Source organism: Botrytis porri (assembly GCF_014898465.1).
Source record: "Botrytis porri strain MUCL 3234 chromosome Unknown BPOR_013, whole genome shotgun sequence".
Classification (NCBI taxonomy): Eukaryota; Fungi; Ascomycota; class Leotiomycetes; order Helotiales; family Sclerotiniaceae; genus Botrytis; species Botrytis porri.
The window spans coordinates 452,356-466,143 of NW_024066087.1; the positions used below are offsets into that span (position 1 = coordinate 452,356).

Here is a 13,788-nt window from a genome sequence, read left to right on the forward strand (position 1 = left end):
AGGGATAGCAATCAAACCCACAAAGCAAGCAAACCCAGCAAACTTCATCGAATCCATACAATTGTCTGAAATAGAAACCGCCTCAAAAGTACTCATCACCAATACCATAGGTTCCTCTCAAAAGTCATCAAACATACTCTCAGCTTTCTCGCTTGGAAACCCACTTCATACCCACAGCAGCCTCGTTATACGTTCAATCTCTTCATCCAGATCAACTTCTACTTTTCCCCTTCGCAAAACTATAACTCATATATAATTCTCAAACAAACCGCCTACTTTGCTGGCTACAATTTCATCTATTCGATTCATCTTTTGAACGATACACTCAGAGGAAAGCGCCAAGCCAAGCCGAGAACACCAGAGGAAACTCGATCGATTTCATCTTGCATCTATCTGAATACTCTTGATCATTTTCTCTCATACTATTCACTATATAAAAGGCTTGTCGTGACCGCTAGTTTGGAGAGGACTTTTGTTTTTTGGAATTTCCTTTCATATTCGATACTGCGATAACAATCTTTGCACACTATTCACTATCACTCATCTTCGCCTGGGAAATTAAACACACAAAAAGTTCAGATTTTCGTCAATACGTTAACTTCGAAGTTTGGAGTTCACTTTCACAATTCTTTGCTCGGATTAGAATTTGATTTGGTGAATAATTTCCATCTTTTGGAGTTCAACCGAAGTTCTTGTCTGGCTTCTCAACTTTCCTGCACAACTTCTGCTTTCCCTCTACTCCTTGAACTACAACTTCAACAACAAACCTCAGTTCTCCAATTTGGAAAACTTCTTCCATCTTCTTCACTTCTCTTCATTGCTTCCTCAGCAGATTCCTCCGCACCCAATCAGTATGTATGACTTTCGTTATCACAACTCTATCCTTCAAGCTGTCGCTGCAGATGGATACTGATATATTTTTCAGTCATAGAATCTCTTCAAATCCATCACCAAAGCTCAACACACACTTAACGCAATGGCTGTTCCCACATATTGCAGTCATTCTTTCAATGTTCTCAAGTCAGAATCTACACTCATCCAGTGGATTTGCTCGATGTGTCATTCTGGACCTCATTGGTTCATCTACGAGTGTAAATATTGCAAACTCAAGACCTGTCGTAATTGCTCAATGAAGGTATAATCATGTCTCACACACCGTCACCGCATTGATTATCTCGTCGCTGTCTGGAACTTTCTCATGGAATCTTACTATGGCTTTTGGTGGGGTGTGGGGGAAGCAGTTGGAAATGATCCTTTGGTAAGTTTTCCTCGTTTGCCTCGTTTTCCCCGTTCTTCTCTCGTTTTTGCCATCTGGTGGTATAAGATTATGTCACCTCTATCACATCACAAAATGAACTGTTACCAAACATCAGTTGAATTTGTGGAAGATGTTAAGTGCGGTGAAGGAAATTTTCTATGCCTAGTCGTTTGATATCAAAAAAAGTTATCAATGACAGCCACTGACAACCTGGCTGGTAGGATCCGAAAATGTCTCAAATCTATTCTGTTCCCATGTTGCGATTTGCCCCCCAGAAATCAAATATGACGAGAATGTGGCCACCTGCATGAAATCCATGCAGGGACACCATAAGCTTGCCGATTTGTTACTATTGGCCAACCACAGACATCCATTTCTTTACATTGTTCCCCTTTCTCGAACACCACGGAAATTCATAACCGAATCCCCTTATTGTCAATAACGGTTATTGTCGATAAATCTATAACGGCGACTACTTGATACAAATAACTGCACTGATACAACTGCGACTTCTCCGACTTTTCATTTCATCTTTCTTTGCACGTTCACGAATTTCATTGCTCATGTCGCATGGCTTTACCAATACCGACAACTACGACTAGGTATTCTGTACCATTCTTTCTACACCATCAAACTTAAGATATTCGGAATAATCTGGCTACTGCTCTCCAAGTCGTAAATTGGCGAGACATTTCATGCACACTGCCGGTACCTAGGCTGACAGTGACATTTTACATGCAAGAGCTTAACCGACATCGGTACGCACACGAGATTCTAACTAACAACACCAAAAAAATCTGTCCTGTACCACAACCTTGTTTCAAAACGATTCTTGCTCTTCGTATCCATTTCGTTCTAGACCGGTCCACCTTCTCTTACAAGTTTTATTTGGCTCTCCTCTTTTCTTCTTCAGCTTTAGTTCTTGTCTACCTTGTACTCTAGTTTGCAATCTGTTCGCTCTACTTTTCATGTATTTCTGTCTCTACTCTCTTTGATGTGGTGGTATAAGGGTATGGGTGGATGGGGATAGGATTGGTTGGTTGGTTTGTTCTGGAGGTGTTCGTGGTGTCTACGTCTATGTGTGTTTCCAGCGAGAAGGGTGGCTTTTGTGAAAATTGCGATCGCAAGAAATTTGGGATGGGTGGTTGCCTGTTTGCTCGTCGCTTGTTTGTTCGTCTTTACTTTGGTTTCCTCTTTCCCCTTCCTCATTGCTCAATCCATTATCTTAATGGTATTGTAATGAACAAGCGGACTGATTGTTTTACTATGTGGTGGCTTGGTGTTTGCTACTCGGTGTGCGCAAAATGGTTAGATGAACTGATTTACAGTCTTTTATTTTTCATTGTAGTTAACACTGATAGTATTAATGACACCAATTGACCTTTACGTGATTGCTTATCTTGGCTGTAGTCTTGGCTATGTATATGCCTGACCGTTGAAGCGTTCACTCTTTGCATCTTGTTCAACTTGCTCGATTATTGGATTCAACTTGGCATCCGCATTCGCATTCGCGAAGATACTACACTGTGCTACGAAAGTGTTACGGGAAGGCCCTGGAATGCCTCGAATCACTTTGTGCATGCGGCTGGAAGTTTAATTCTGCCTTCTTTCAGTGGAGATCGATGATGATGAGATGGAAGGGGCGACGCGAAGTGAGTTACAGTTACACCCGGTACCGGCTCGCTGATATTTTCCAGATCATGCGAGGGGCGGGGAGGGGAATAATCACTCTATTGTTTGTTCCTTGAGAACTTATTCTGGAAAGGCTGTTTTTGATCATCATGGATTCGATGTCTATATATCTAATAGATTATCCCCAATGACTACTAGGTATATATTACAACAGATTAACCATTCCCTCTATCTACCTTCAATAACATGGCGCACTAGACCTATCTTTTCCATCCACAACTACTCAATCTCATCGATTCATCCACCTTCATCACACCAGCTCTCACCAGCCAACCACGCATGCACATACCCGCGCACCCACTTATCTTCTTTCCTTCCTCCATTTTCCCTCCATCTTCCATCCCTCACCTCTCCTTCCCTTCCCTTCCCTTCCCTCCCTCCACAAACCCCACATCGCACCACATCCATCCTAACACCACATTCTCACACTCTTAGCCCTACCCAAATTAACTCTCCCAAAATAGGTCTCATCGCTAATGTCCGTATCCCCTATGCATATTCGCACTCGCCTATTGGTAGTATCGTATCGTATCGTATCGTATCGTATCTGTATGTCTATTATGGAGTTCACTTTTCTTTCGTTCATTCATGTCGTGTAATGGAATGAATGAATGTGCGATGGATTTCTGATGCGGGTGGTACGTAAGGTTACTTGATTGCGTGCGCGAGGAGGAATTTGGGAGTTGTAGATGATGGATAATGGACAGTTGTGGTACTAAATTGAAAGTTTTATTTATTTAATTCCATTTTCTCCGTTTTCCAAATTCCTTTTTCGCATGCCTGAGATCATGCTATTCTTGTAAGATCTTACTCTACCCTCCCTACCAACTAAACACATCAATAACTTCAATTAATCTCCGCACCCGACGTCCAGTTTCAGCATCCTTACGACCATCTGTTTTATCAAGCCATTGCACTCCTCCTGATTTGGTTTCTCGGATTACCATGCAGATATCTCGATGTACTGTACACCCAAACGAACATTCCGTACTATTCTTTCATTGTCAAGCTCATACAAACTTTGACTGCCGAGAAAGCATCGTGTTTGATTATACAGTGACGTACGTACGTACTCACATCATATTTCGTACTTCTTGTCACTGCTTAATCTTTACTCTATTAACTGTTCTATCTATCTATCTATCTATCTATCTATCTATCCATTCATTCATTCATTCATTTTCTCATCACTAATCGTCATCGCAAACCCATTCATACATACATCTATCGAACACACATCATTCATAAACTCTTACATTTCGATATATACATACATACATACATACATACACATACATAAACACGTTTACAAGATATGTATGATATCTCCCACCTACATATCCACTCATCCATTTATCCAATCATTCACCATACATACACACAATCCAAACCCCAGAACCCAAGCCCTCTCATCTCCTCTCCTCTCTTCCCATCCACCTCCCCAGCTCCCCAGCATCCGATATCGATCAGTTCGCTTCCGGGGCTGCGGTCGGAGATAAAAAAATATCTGACTAGGTAGGTAATCTTATTCATTTATCCACAGAGTGGTATGTATGTATGTATATACTATCGGAATGAGGGGCTAAGATCGAGATATTGAAATAATGAGTAAGAAAGTAAGTGAGTAGGGTTCATGTTATTCGGGAGAGAGGGTGAGATTGAAATTTTAAAGAGATAAGGTTAAGTAAGCAATATGTCGTTCACAATTCGTGAGACTACACATATACATATGTATAAACATCTCCATATCTCCATGCAAACCAATTACTAAAAATCCAATATGAACATCCAAAATAGCTAATATGATTTATCAGTATGCGGGTCATATCAGTGTGTAGATCATGTTTATCTTAATTCACTCTTTTCTTTTTTAATATATATTTTTATTAACAATTTATAATGAATTCAAATAATTAAAAAGTTTGTATATTCTTTGTTATTGAAGCTATTCAAAAAAACAAAAAATAAGTATTCGAAAGATTGTAAAAATATATAATATTTTGAATATAATATTACAACATAAAATTAATAATATTATTTTCTATTCCGAATATCGATTTAAAATTTATAATTTTTTAGAATTAAAAAAGAATATTATTTTTGAATATATAATTGATATAGATATGAAAGGATTTTTATTTAAATTAAAAAATATAGAAGATATAACAAATTATATTCTTGAATTGAAAGGTGTAAAGTATATTGAGAAGCTTTGAATATATCGATTTATAAAGTATTGAATTGAATTAAAAACATGTTTTAGTTATGTTTATAACTTTTGAAGAGCTTTTTATAAAGATTCTAAGTTTATTGAGAAATAGTTTCGATTAATTTCGAATATATAAGTGAAATATAGTATTTTTGATTATGATTTTTATAATTTCAATGAAATAGGTTTTATAATAGGTATAATATGTTCCAAAATGATAGTAATTAGTATTAAACAAAATGATAGAAGTAAGATAATATAATTAGGTAATAAAGAATATACTATAGTGATTATATATAGTAATGAGAAGAATGAAATTATACCCCTATTTCTAATAGTCTAAGGACAGATTTATCTTTTTAATTAGTGTATTGAAATCGATTTTCTTATAAATTAGATTATTAAATTTATATTTAATAAATGGATAAATAATAAGATGAATTTAAAATAATTGAAATACTTTAATAAGTATATTAAGAATCGAAGAAAAGATAAATATTGAATGTTAATACTAAATAAGTATAAAAACTATAAATCAAAAGCTTTTTAAGTATACTATAAAAAGAACAATATTATATATTTATGTTTACTATTATATTCAAATCATTTAATTCAATTATTTATTATAAATTATTTTAATAATCTGAAATATTTATATAATGATTAAATTAATAGATTTATTAAGGCATATATTAATTATATTTTAAAGATTGAATTCTTTATAGCTTTTAAAATTATATATAAAGAATCAATCATCTTTCAGAATATGAAATCAAAATTTCAAGGAATAGGTTTAATACTATTTAATTCTAAAACTATACTTTCAAAATTAGATATTCAAATTCGTATATTTACCCCTTCCTCTTTTAATTTAAATTAATGAATCTTTTAAACTCTTTATAATCTAATTAAAGCTTTTTTTCAATTAATTTTAATAAAATCTTAAATAATCTAATATCAATTAAGCTTCTTTGAACCTATATTTAAAATTATATTAATTTTAATTAAAAATATAAAGAGATTAGTTTATAAAAATACATTTTTAAATATAAAGATCTATATATCTCGAATAGTGAATAAGATATTAAATAAATATTAATATATGAAAAAAACCTAATTATATTAAGGAGTATTTACTAAACAAAAAGCTTTTGATATATTATTTTAACAAAAGATTGATGTTCAGATTCAATATAATAAATGTTAAAAAAGGAGGAATTCTAATAAAGAAGTATTTTTTAGTTGATATTATAATAAATATAGAAAGATTGAATATAATGTAAAAACTTGTTAAGATAATATAATAGATTTTAGATTATTATAATTTTTATAGTTTTAATTAATTGATTTAATAATTGTTAAATAATATAAGTTTGAAAAAGTGAATTGATATGAAAATGATCTATACACTAATATAACCTACACACTAATAAATCATGTTATTTAATATTAGTAAAATACCATAACGTGGTTTATCATCGAGTGATCTATATCATCGAGTGGCCCACTTTCATTTCAATTTACACCTGTCTCTTTTAATATGTGTTTTATTAACAATCTATAATGAATTCGAATAATCAAGAAGCTTATATACTCCTTATTATCGAAGCTATTTATAAAAATAAAAAATTAAGTATTCGAAAGATTGTTATACTTTATAATATTCCTTATACAACTCTTCAATATAAAATAAAAGGTTTACCTCTTTATATAGAAACTTAAACGAATTATTATAAAATTATAGAATTAAAAGAAAAAATGATTGTTCAATATATATTTGATATAGATTTAAAAGGATTTTTATTTAAATTAAAGAATATGAAAGATATAATGAATAATATTCTTGAATTGAAAAGTACGAAATATATTAAAAAGCTTTAAGTATATCGATTTGTAAAACATTGAATTGAATTAAAAATATATTTTAATTATGTTTATAACTTTCAAAAAGCTCTTTATAAAAATCCTAAGTTTTTTAAAGAATGATTTCAATTAATTATAAATATATAAGCGAAATATAGTATTTTAAATAGAGATTTCTATAATTTCAATGAAATAGACTTTATAATAGAGATTATATATATAATAATAATAGTAACTAATATTAAACGAAATAGTAGAAGTAAGATAGTACAATTAGGTAATCGAGAATAGATTATAGTAATAATATATGGAAATGAAGAGAATGAAATTATTTTCTTATTTTTAATAATTCAAGAACAAGTTTATTTTTTCAATTGATATATTAAAACGAATCTTTTTATAAAATAAGCTATTAAATCTATATCTAATAAATAAACGAATAATGAGATAGGTTTAAAATAATTGAAACATTTTGATAAGTATATTAAAAATCAAAAAAAGAGTAAATATCGAATATTGATACTAAATGAACATAAAAGTTACAAATTAATAGCTTTTCAAATATACTACAAAGAGAACAATATTATATATTTATATTTACTATTATATTCAAATCATTTAACTCAATTATTTGATATTAACTATTTCAATAATCTAAAATGTTTATATAATAATCAAATTGATAGATTTATTAAGGTATATATTAATTATATTTCAAAGATTGAATTCTTTATAGCTTTTAAAGTTATATATAAGAAATCAATTACTTTTTAGAATATGAAATTAGAATTCTAAAGAACAGATTTAATTCCATTTAATCCTAAAACTGTATTCTCGAAATTAAATATTTAAATTCGTATATCTACCCTCCTCTCTTTCAATCTAAATTAATAAATCTCTCAAACCCTTTACAACCTAATAAAAGCTCTTTCTCAATCAATATTAATTAAATCTTAAATAACTTATTATCAATTAAACTCTCTTATATCTATATTCGAAATTATACTAACTTTAATTAAAAGTATAAAGAGATTAGCTTATAAGAATATACTTTTAAATATAAAGAATTGTATACTTTAAATAGCAAATAAGATATTAAACAAATATCAACATACAAAAAAAACTTAATTATATTAAGGAGGAATACTCATTAAATAAAAGACTTTTAATATATTATTTCAATAAAAGGTTAATATTCAGATTCAATATAATAAATATCAAAAAGAGGAGAATTCTAATAAGAAAGTATCTTCTAATTAATATTATAATAAATACAAAAAGACAGAATATAATATAAGAATCTATCAAAATAATATAATAGATCCTAAATTATTAGATTCTTAATAGTTTTAATTAATTGATTCAATTATTGTTGAATAATATGGGTTTGAAAGTGTAAATTGAGATGAAAATAGGCCACTTGATGATATAGGCCACTCGATGATAAACCATGTTAGATAATTAATCAATCATACATCTTCCTACCCAACTTACCCACTTCTCATTTCCCAATTCCCGACAGTGATTTATCCTCTCGATGGCCTAGAAACAATATACCGCGAATTTTATAATCCTTTTGTTTTAGTCTTCGGGTTTATATATATATATTTTATTCATTTATGACTTGTGCCATTCGATTTCTTCTTAAAATACAATCTCATACAGTACAATACCATTTCAACTCTCGAGCCATGAAAAGATACCTACATATCTCTTCTACTTCTCTTCTCATTCTCATTCTCATACTCATACTCACACCCACATCATCTCACAATACATATAAACATATAAACATATAAACATACAACCAAAACCTCAAAATCCTATTCTTCCCAATCCCCAATCTAATCCTCCCATCGAAATTTCCAACCCCTAGAAACATACATCTATATTCTTTCCTTTCTCCTTTCTTCAAAATTTCACTCTCCCCTCCAAACTTCCCACCCAGTACACTCAAGTACTAATTATAATTATAGTACCACTTTCAAAAGGCATGAAAAAAACTAAAAAACTAAAAAAAAAAAACTACTCCAACTTCCAAATTCGTCCTCGTAAGATCTCAAAGAAGATGGAATGGAATGGAATAAACTACGAAACACTACAATTCATACCTTATCTTTAGATCCGTGTTAATATTATCAAGTCTATAAAGTCACAACGCGAAGTATGCCTAGTATCAGTCATCTACAGGTAGTTGAGTCCCTGCATAGGTTTGGGATTGAGAGCGGGAGATGTATATTTCTCGAGGACATGTAAGTACTTCCTATGAAGATATAGGTAGCGTTTTGAAGATGATAGTGAACTAGAAATCATATGGTAGAGTTCACTTAAACGCTCTGAAATGTAACGAGTTTTCGAATAAAATAATATAGTCTCTATTCATCGACGGTCTTCATAGATGAATATAGCACCACTAACGAGCCCTTCAAGCTACTCTGTAACTAGAAAAGTGGACGCACACGGATCAACCAAATGCACAAGGGGACTCATAGAAAGTTTTATATTTGATTGTATTTTAATATTTTCAACATCCCTGGGTATCTTATCACATCCATCTAATAATCCCCGTTCCAACAACACTTTCCCCTCGCGAATGAACATCCCAACTCCCCAACCCATCGCTAAATGCATGTATTACAATTTCGCAGTAGTAAAGACAAAAGAAATATGATATATACAACAGCAATCTACTCCAAGCCACCTTTTCATCCTCGATAGAACGAGACGTGTATCCTCAATGAATCCTATCGTATGGGCGATTCCATCCATAGCTCTTCCTGATTAGCTATCATCATCTCTTTAACCCACGAATCAGTCTGTCTCTTATCACTCATTTCAAATACAGCTGTACGTCTATTGGTAGGACTTTGATAGGTTCTTTCGACGCTCTCTGGATAAAAAGTGGAAGGATCTCTATTCGCAGAATTCTGATTCGTTCCAATTGCCTCCAGAGAATAGTTTGGTGGAAGGCTATTCGGAGAATTCTGATCCGCTCCAATTGCCCCCGAAAAATAGTTTGGCGGAAATCTATTTGTAGACATTTGATTCACTCCCACTGCTTCTGGAAAATAGTTTGGGGTATATCTATTCGAAGGATTTCGATAAGCACTATCGGCGTCCTCTGGATAGGAATTTGGTAGTCTATTAACTGGAGTTTGAAAAGTACTATCTGGCGTTTCTAGATGAAAGCCTGGTGGACACCCACTCGTAGAAGTTCGATTGGCGCCAGCTGCCTCTGGATAAAAGTAGGGAGCTTGTATATCCCGGGGTGGCTGATGATACACCTGGAATTGATTCTGATATTGATTTTGAGACTGATGTGATGGCGTTTGATGATTATATTGAAATTGTCCATGAGCAGCCTGTCGGCGTCGTTTCCACCATTTAACCACAGGGACACATGCAACGATCAAAAGAACCAATGCCATACCGACCCCTATCCCAACTCCTATAGCAATGTTTAGAGAAGGGTAATCTGTTGTTGAATTTGGGCTGGATCCGGATGGCGATGAAGTCGTCGATTGTGTATTCAATACAGTGGTTTCTATCATACTTGTTGGCATTATAATATCGGCTGATGATGTGATTGACGGCGAAGTAGAAGTTGTTGTATCTATCTTAATAAATGGCCTTCAAGACGGCCGTGTATAGGAGTGTGGAATGTAGGTAGAGAAAGTGACGGCCGAATTCTAAGCAGCAAGAAAAGACAAAAGAGAGGAACAACGATTCAAGGTTCCAAGATCATTAAATTGTACGAACCGACATCATACGCGCGAAGAACTACTTCTTAGAACTGCGATCATACATGATACCCGGGTCGTTGACCAGAATCCATCCATACGGCGCGTAATGATGGGTTTCTTCCTGCCATTATCACAAGAGTGGAGATCGGAAGCATGAAATGCATCTTTCAGAAAGTCAAGGCCGATACAAATAATGCCTTGATTGTTGGAGGCAATGCGTTATGGAAGGCCTGGCGGCAGATTTCCCTTACCAACAGCATTCATAAATAGATAAGGCTGATTGCATTTCATCGTCCCTCTCCTCGCAGTCATTCAAGGGTGAACTTTGAGCTTGAATCTTTACTCACTTGAGAGTGGAGACTTCGAGGCAACTCATTGATGAGATTGGTCTGGACTCAAATGGAGATTTCCCAATGGTTGGAGCATAGGAATGGTCGAATTTGGGGTGAGCTCTTGTACGTAGGATCTCAAGGCACGATGTGTAGTAGAAGTTTGGCTTTCCTACAAACTCACCTTGCCGCAGAAGTAAGCTATCTAGAGCTTGGGCCTCTTAAAAGCCCTCTCCCTTGTTGAAAATTGAAGGAATTAGAGGGAAAGTGGAGCAGGTCCAGTACTTGTTACCCGCGCGCATCACAGGATGAGAGTGAAGACTTGAAAATGAACCATATACGGTAGCGAGTGTTTCAGAATAAAAGGAAAAAATGGCGTTGATGAAAGACTCGATAGATTATTCACCAATATGGAATAGTTTGTGCAGCTTGGGATTGAGCTATTGGATCAGTTTAGTAACGATCACGTGATCTCACTTTCTAGTTCATTCATCGACCTCAGCTTGCCCTCTGGCCTATAGGATCTGAAACTGAAGCGAAGGAGGACGTACTGACAGCGCGATGCGTGTGGTGGTGCACTGATTGATGAGTGTCGATCAGCTGTGGGCGCGCGTGTGAAGCTGGATGCCTGCTGTTTCAATATTTAGCGAAAATTTCATTTAGTTGCTACAAATCACATACAACTATGTGCGCATCATCAAAGTTCAAGTCTGGCTCACATCAAGAATAGTCAATTTTTTTTAAGTTAGGCCAGCCGAAACTTCGCTAATAGTGTGTTATAGAGCGCCTTCTAGAATCTCTAAGAGAGCCCTGTTATTTCACTGAATTATCTTCATGGTATCTGGTGCTTGGAGTAAGTCGGCTGGCCTCCAAGCCCGTACCACTATCACTCAGTGAGTACCTTACGTTCCAGCTCAGGGATATATACTTCATTGACGCGATAGATCGTATTAATCTTGGTCGAAAGAAGCAACTGCGATAAAAATTGATAGGTGCCGTGGTGCAGAGCCGCCTAAGTTCCCGGGGGTATTTGTAAACAATAAACAATAAACAATCAACTCCTCAAACCCCAGCCCCAACCTCAAATCAAAACTCTCAATACATACCCTCCATCAATCTGTCAGCGATTCCCTCCATTCTTTTATCTCCGCCCATTACCCTTCTTTCCGTCTCACGATCACGCCCATCCTCTCCGATTATGACACATTTGACGACTTCCCCATTCATCCCTACAACGCATCTACCAACCTTTCCATCTATCCACTCAATCCTCACTTGCTTTGCTTCCGCATCAGCAGCACTGATATCTGCTATCTCTCGCTCCTTTTCTTTCCCTTTCCTGCTTAATTCCTCATCCAAAGAGAACCCTTTTCGTAAATGTTTAATGGATGCGATACGTAAATGATAACCTGTAATCTCTCGTCGTAATTTCCGTACAAATGCAGTCAAATCTTGTCGTTTCTCTTTGACGACCCCCTCAGCGACTTTAGGAGCAGGCAAATATTTCGCGGCCAAGCTAGCCAAAGGGATACATGGAGGCACTGTGTGTCGATGTATTCTTAGTGCTGTTAATCCTGGATATGGCTTGTTTAACATTATATAATAAGGTCGAACAAACTTCCCAGCACTGCTGGCTTCAATTCGAAGTCCCAACACATGCCCATTGTCTACAGCATTCGGGTCCGGATCTTGAATTTGGAAGGATGTGATTGATGCGCATGCGCGATATAGATTCTCAAGATTATGAGTTATTTGAGCCGCGGAAGTCGCAAGCAGTGGATCGGAGTCTATAGGAGTAGTAAATTGGGCAGGTTTCGTTTTAGAGGAAGACTTTCGCAAATTCGACAAAATGGATTTTGAAGCTTGAGAGGAAAGGATAGTAGCTGTTTGAAGGCGGCGTTGATCTTTTAATGAGGTGACTATAGGTTGATTAGCTATAGTTCATGATAAATGTGAGATGGAGCATTGAGATTCACTTTGCTCCTGTAGTGAAGCTATTTCATTGTCCAATTCTATGCCAGCCGCGTCTTGAGGACTAAGAATTTCTTCTGTTATGTCCATGTTTGAATTCGAATTGAAGCCCGCAGATTGTGGGGAAGAGCGTGAACTTCTCATGATCCGTGGTGGAGGTATCAATGTGTATGATACGCTGTCGGAAATATGTTTGTTTTTCACTCTGTAGTTGATATCTTCGTTGATGTTGATGTTTATGTTGATTTTCATGTTTGTCACGTCGCATGTCATTTCATCGCTATTTCACGTGTTTTGCGGTGGCAGTATTGTTTACTAGGGTAGGTATTTCAGGCATTTCAGGCATTTGATTACCCTCAATTCACAGCCCAGCCCAGACTTCTCTTTCCAATTCTCATGCTTCTGATCATATATCCATCCATCTATCTATTTATCTAGGTACACCAGTATAATTAGTAAGTAAAACACTGCTCAATAGTAGATCGTTTGACCTTTTCTATAAAGTCAAGTAAAGAGGTATATACCTCTTGGCACACCAATACACACACTTCCACCCTCTTCTCTCCTACTCAATGCAACTCTTTGACATTTCGAAACATTTTTTTCTCTCCCAATCCTTTGTACAGTCTGTCTCTCCCTCAGCGGCGTTGTTCGCCGAAGAAGCCACATTTCGTTTCAGAAGCACCCTCACACCTTCGTACCCTGGAAATCGAACCTTAAAGC

General features: G+C 34.9%; 2 protein-coding genes across 2 annotated transcripts; both read right to left on the reverse strand.

Annotated features, from left to right (window-relative positions):
- Positions 1 to 9,766: 9,766 nt before the first annotated feature.
- EAF01_009063 (uncharacterized protein) lies at positions 9,767 to 10,585 on the reverse strand (the record flags this gene model as incomplete). The annotated part of the gene is made up of 1 exon (XM_038917319.1): positions 9,767 to 10,585. The coding sequence occupies one exon, from the start codon at positions 10,583 to 10,585 to the stop codon at positions 9,767 to 9,769; it is 819 nt and encodes a 272-aa protein (XP_038766924.1).
- Positions 10,586 to 11,775: 1,190 nt separating this feature from the next.
- Positions 11,776 to 13,338, reverse strand: EAF01_009064 (uncharacterized protein; the record flags this gene model as incomplete). Its single annotated transcript, XM_038917320.1, has 2 exons — positions 11,776 to 13,013; positions 13,071 to 13,338. The coding sequence occupies 2 exons, from the start codon at positions 13,336 to 13,338 to the stop codon at positions 12,190 to 12,192; spliced, it is 1,092 nt and encodes a 363-aa protein (XP_038766925.1). The 3' UTR covers positions 11,776 to 12,189.
- Between the last annotated feature and the right edge of the window lie 450 nt (positions 13,339 to 13,788).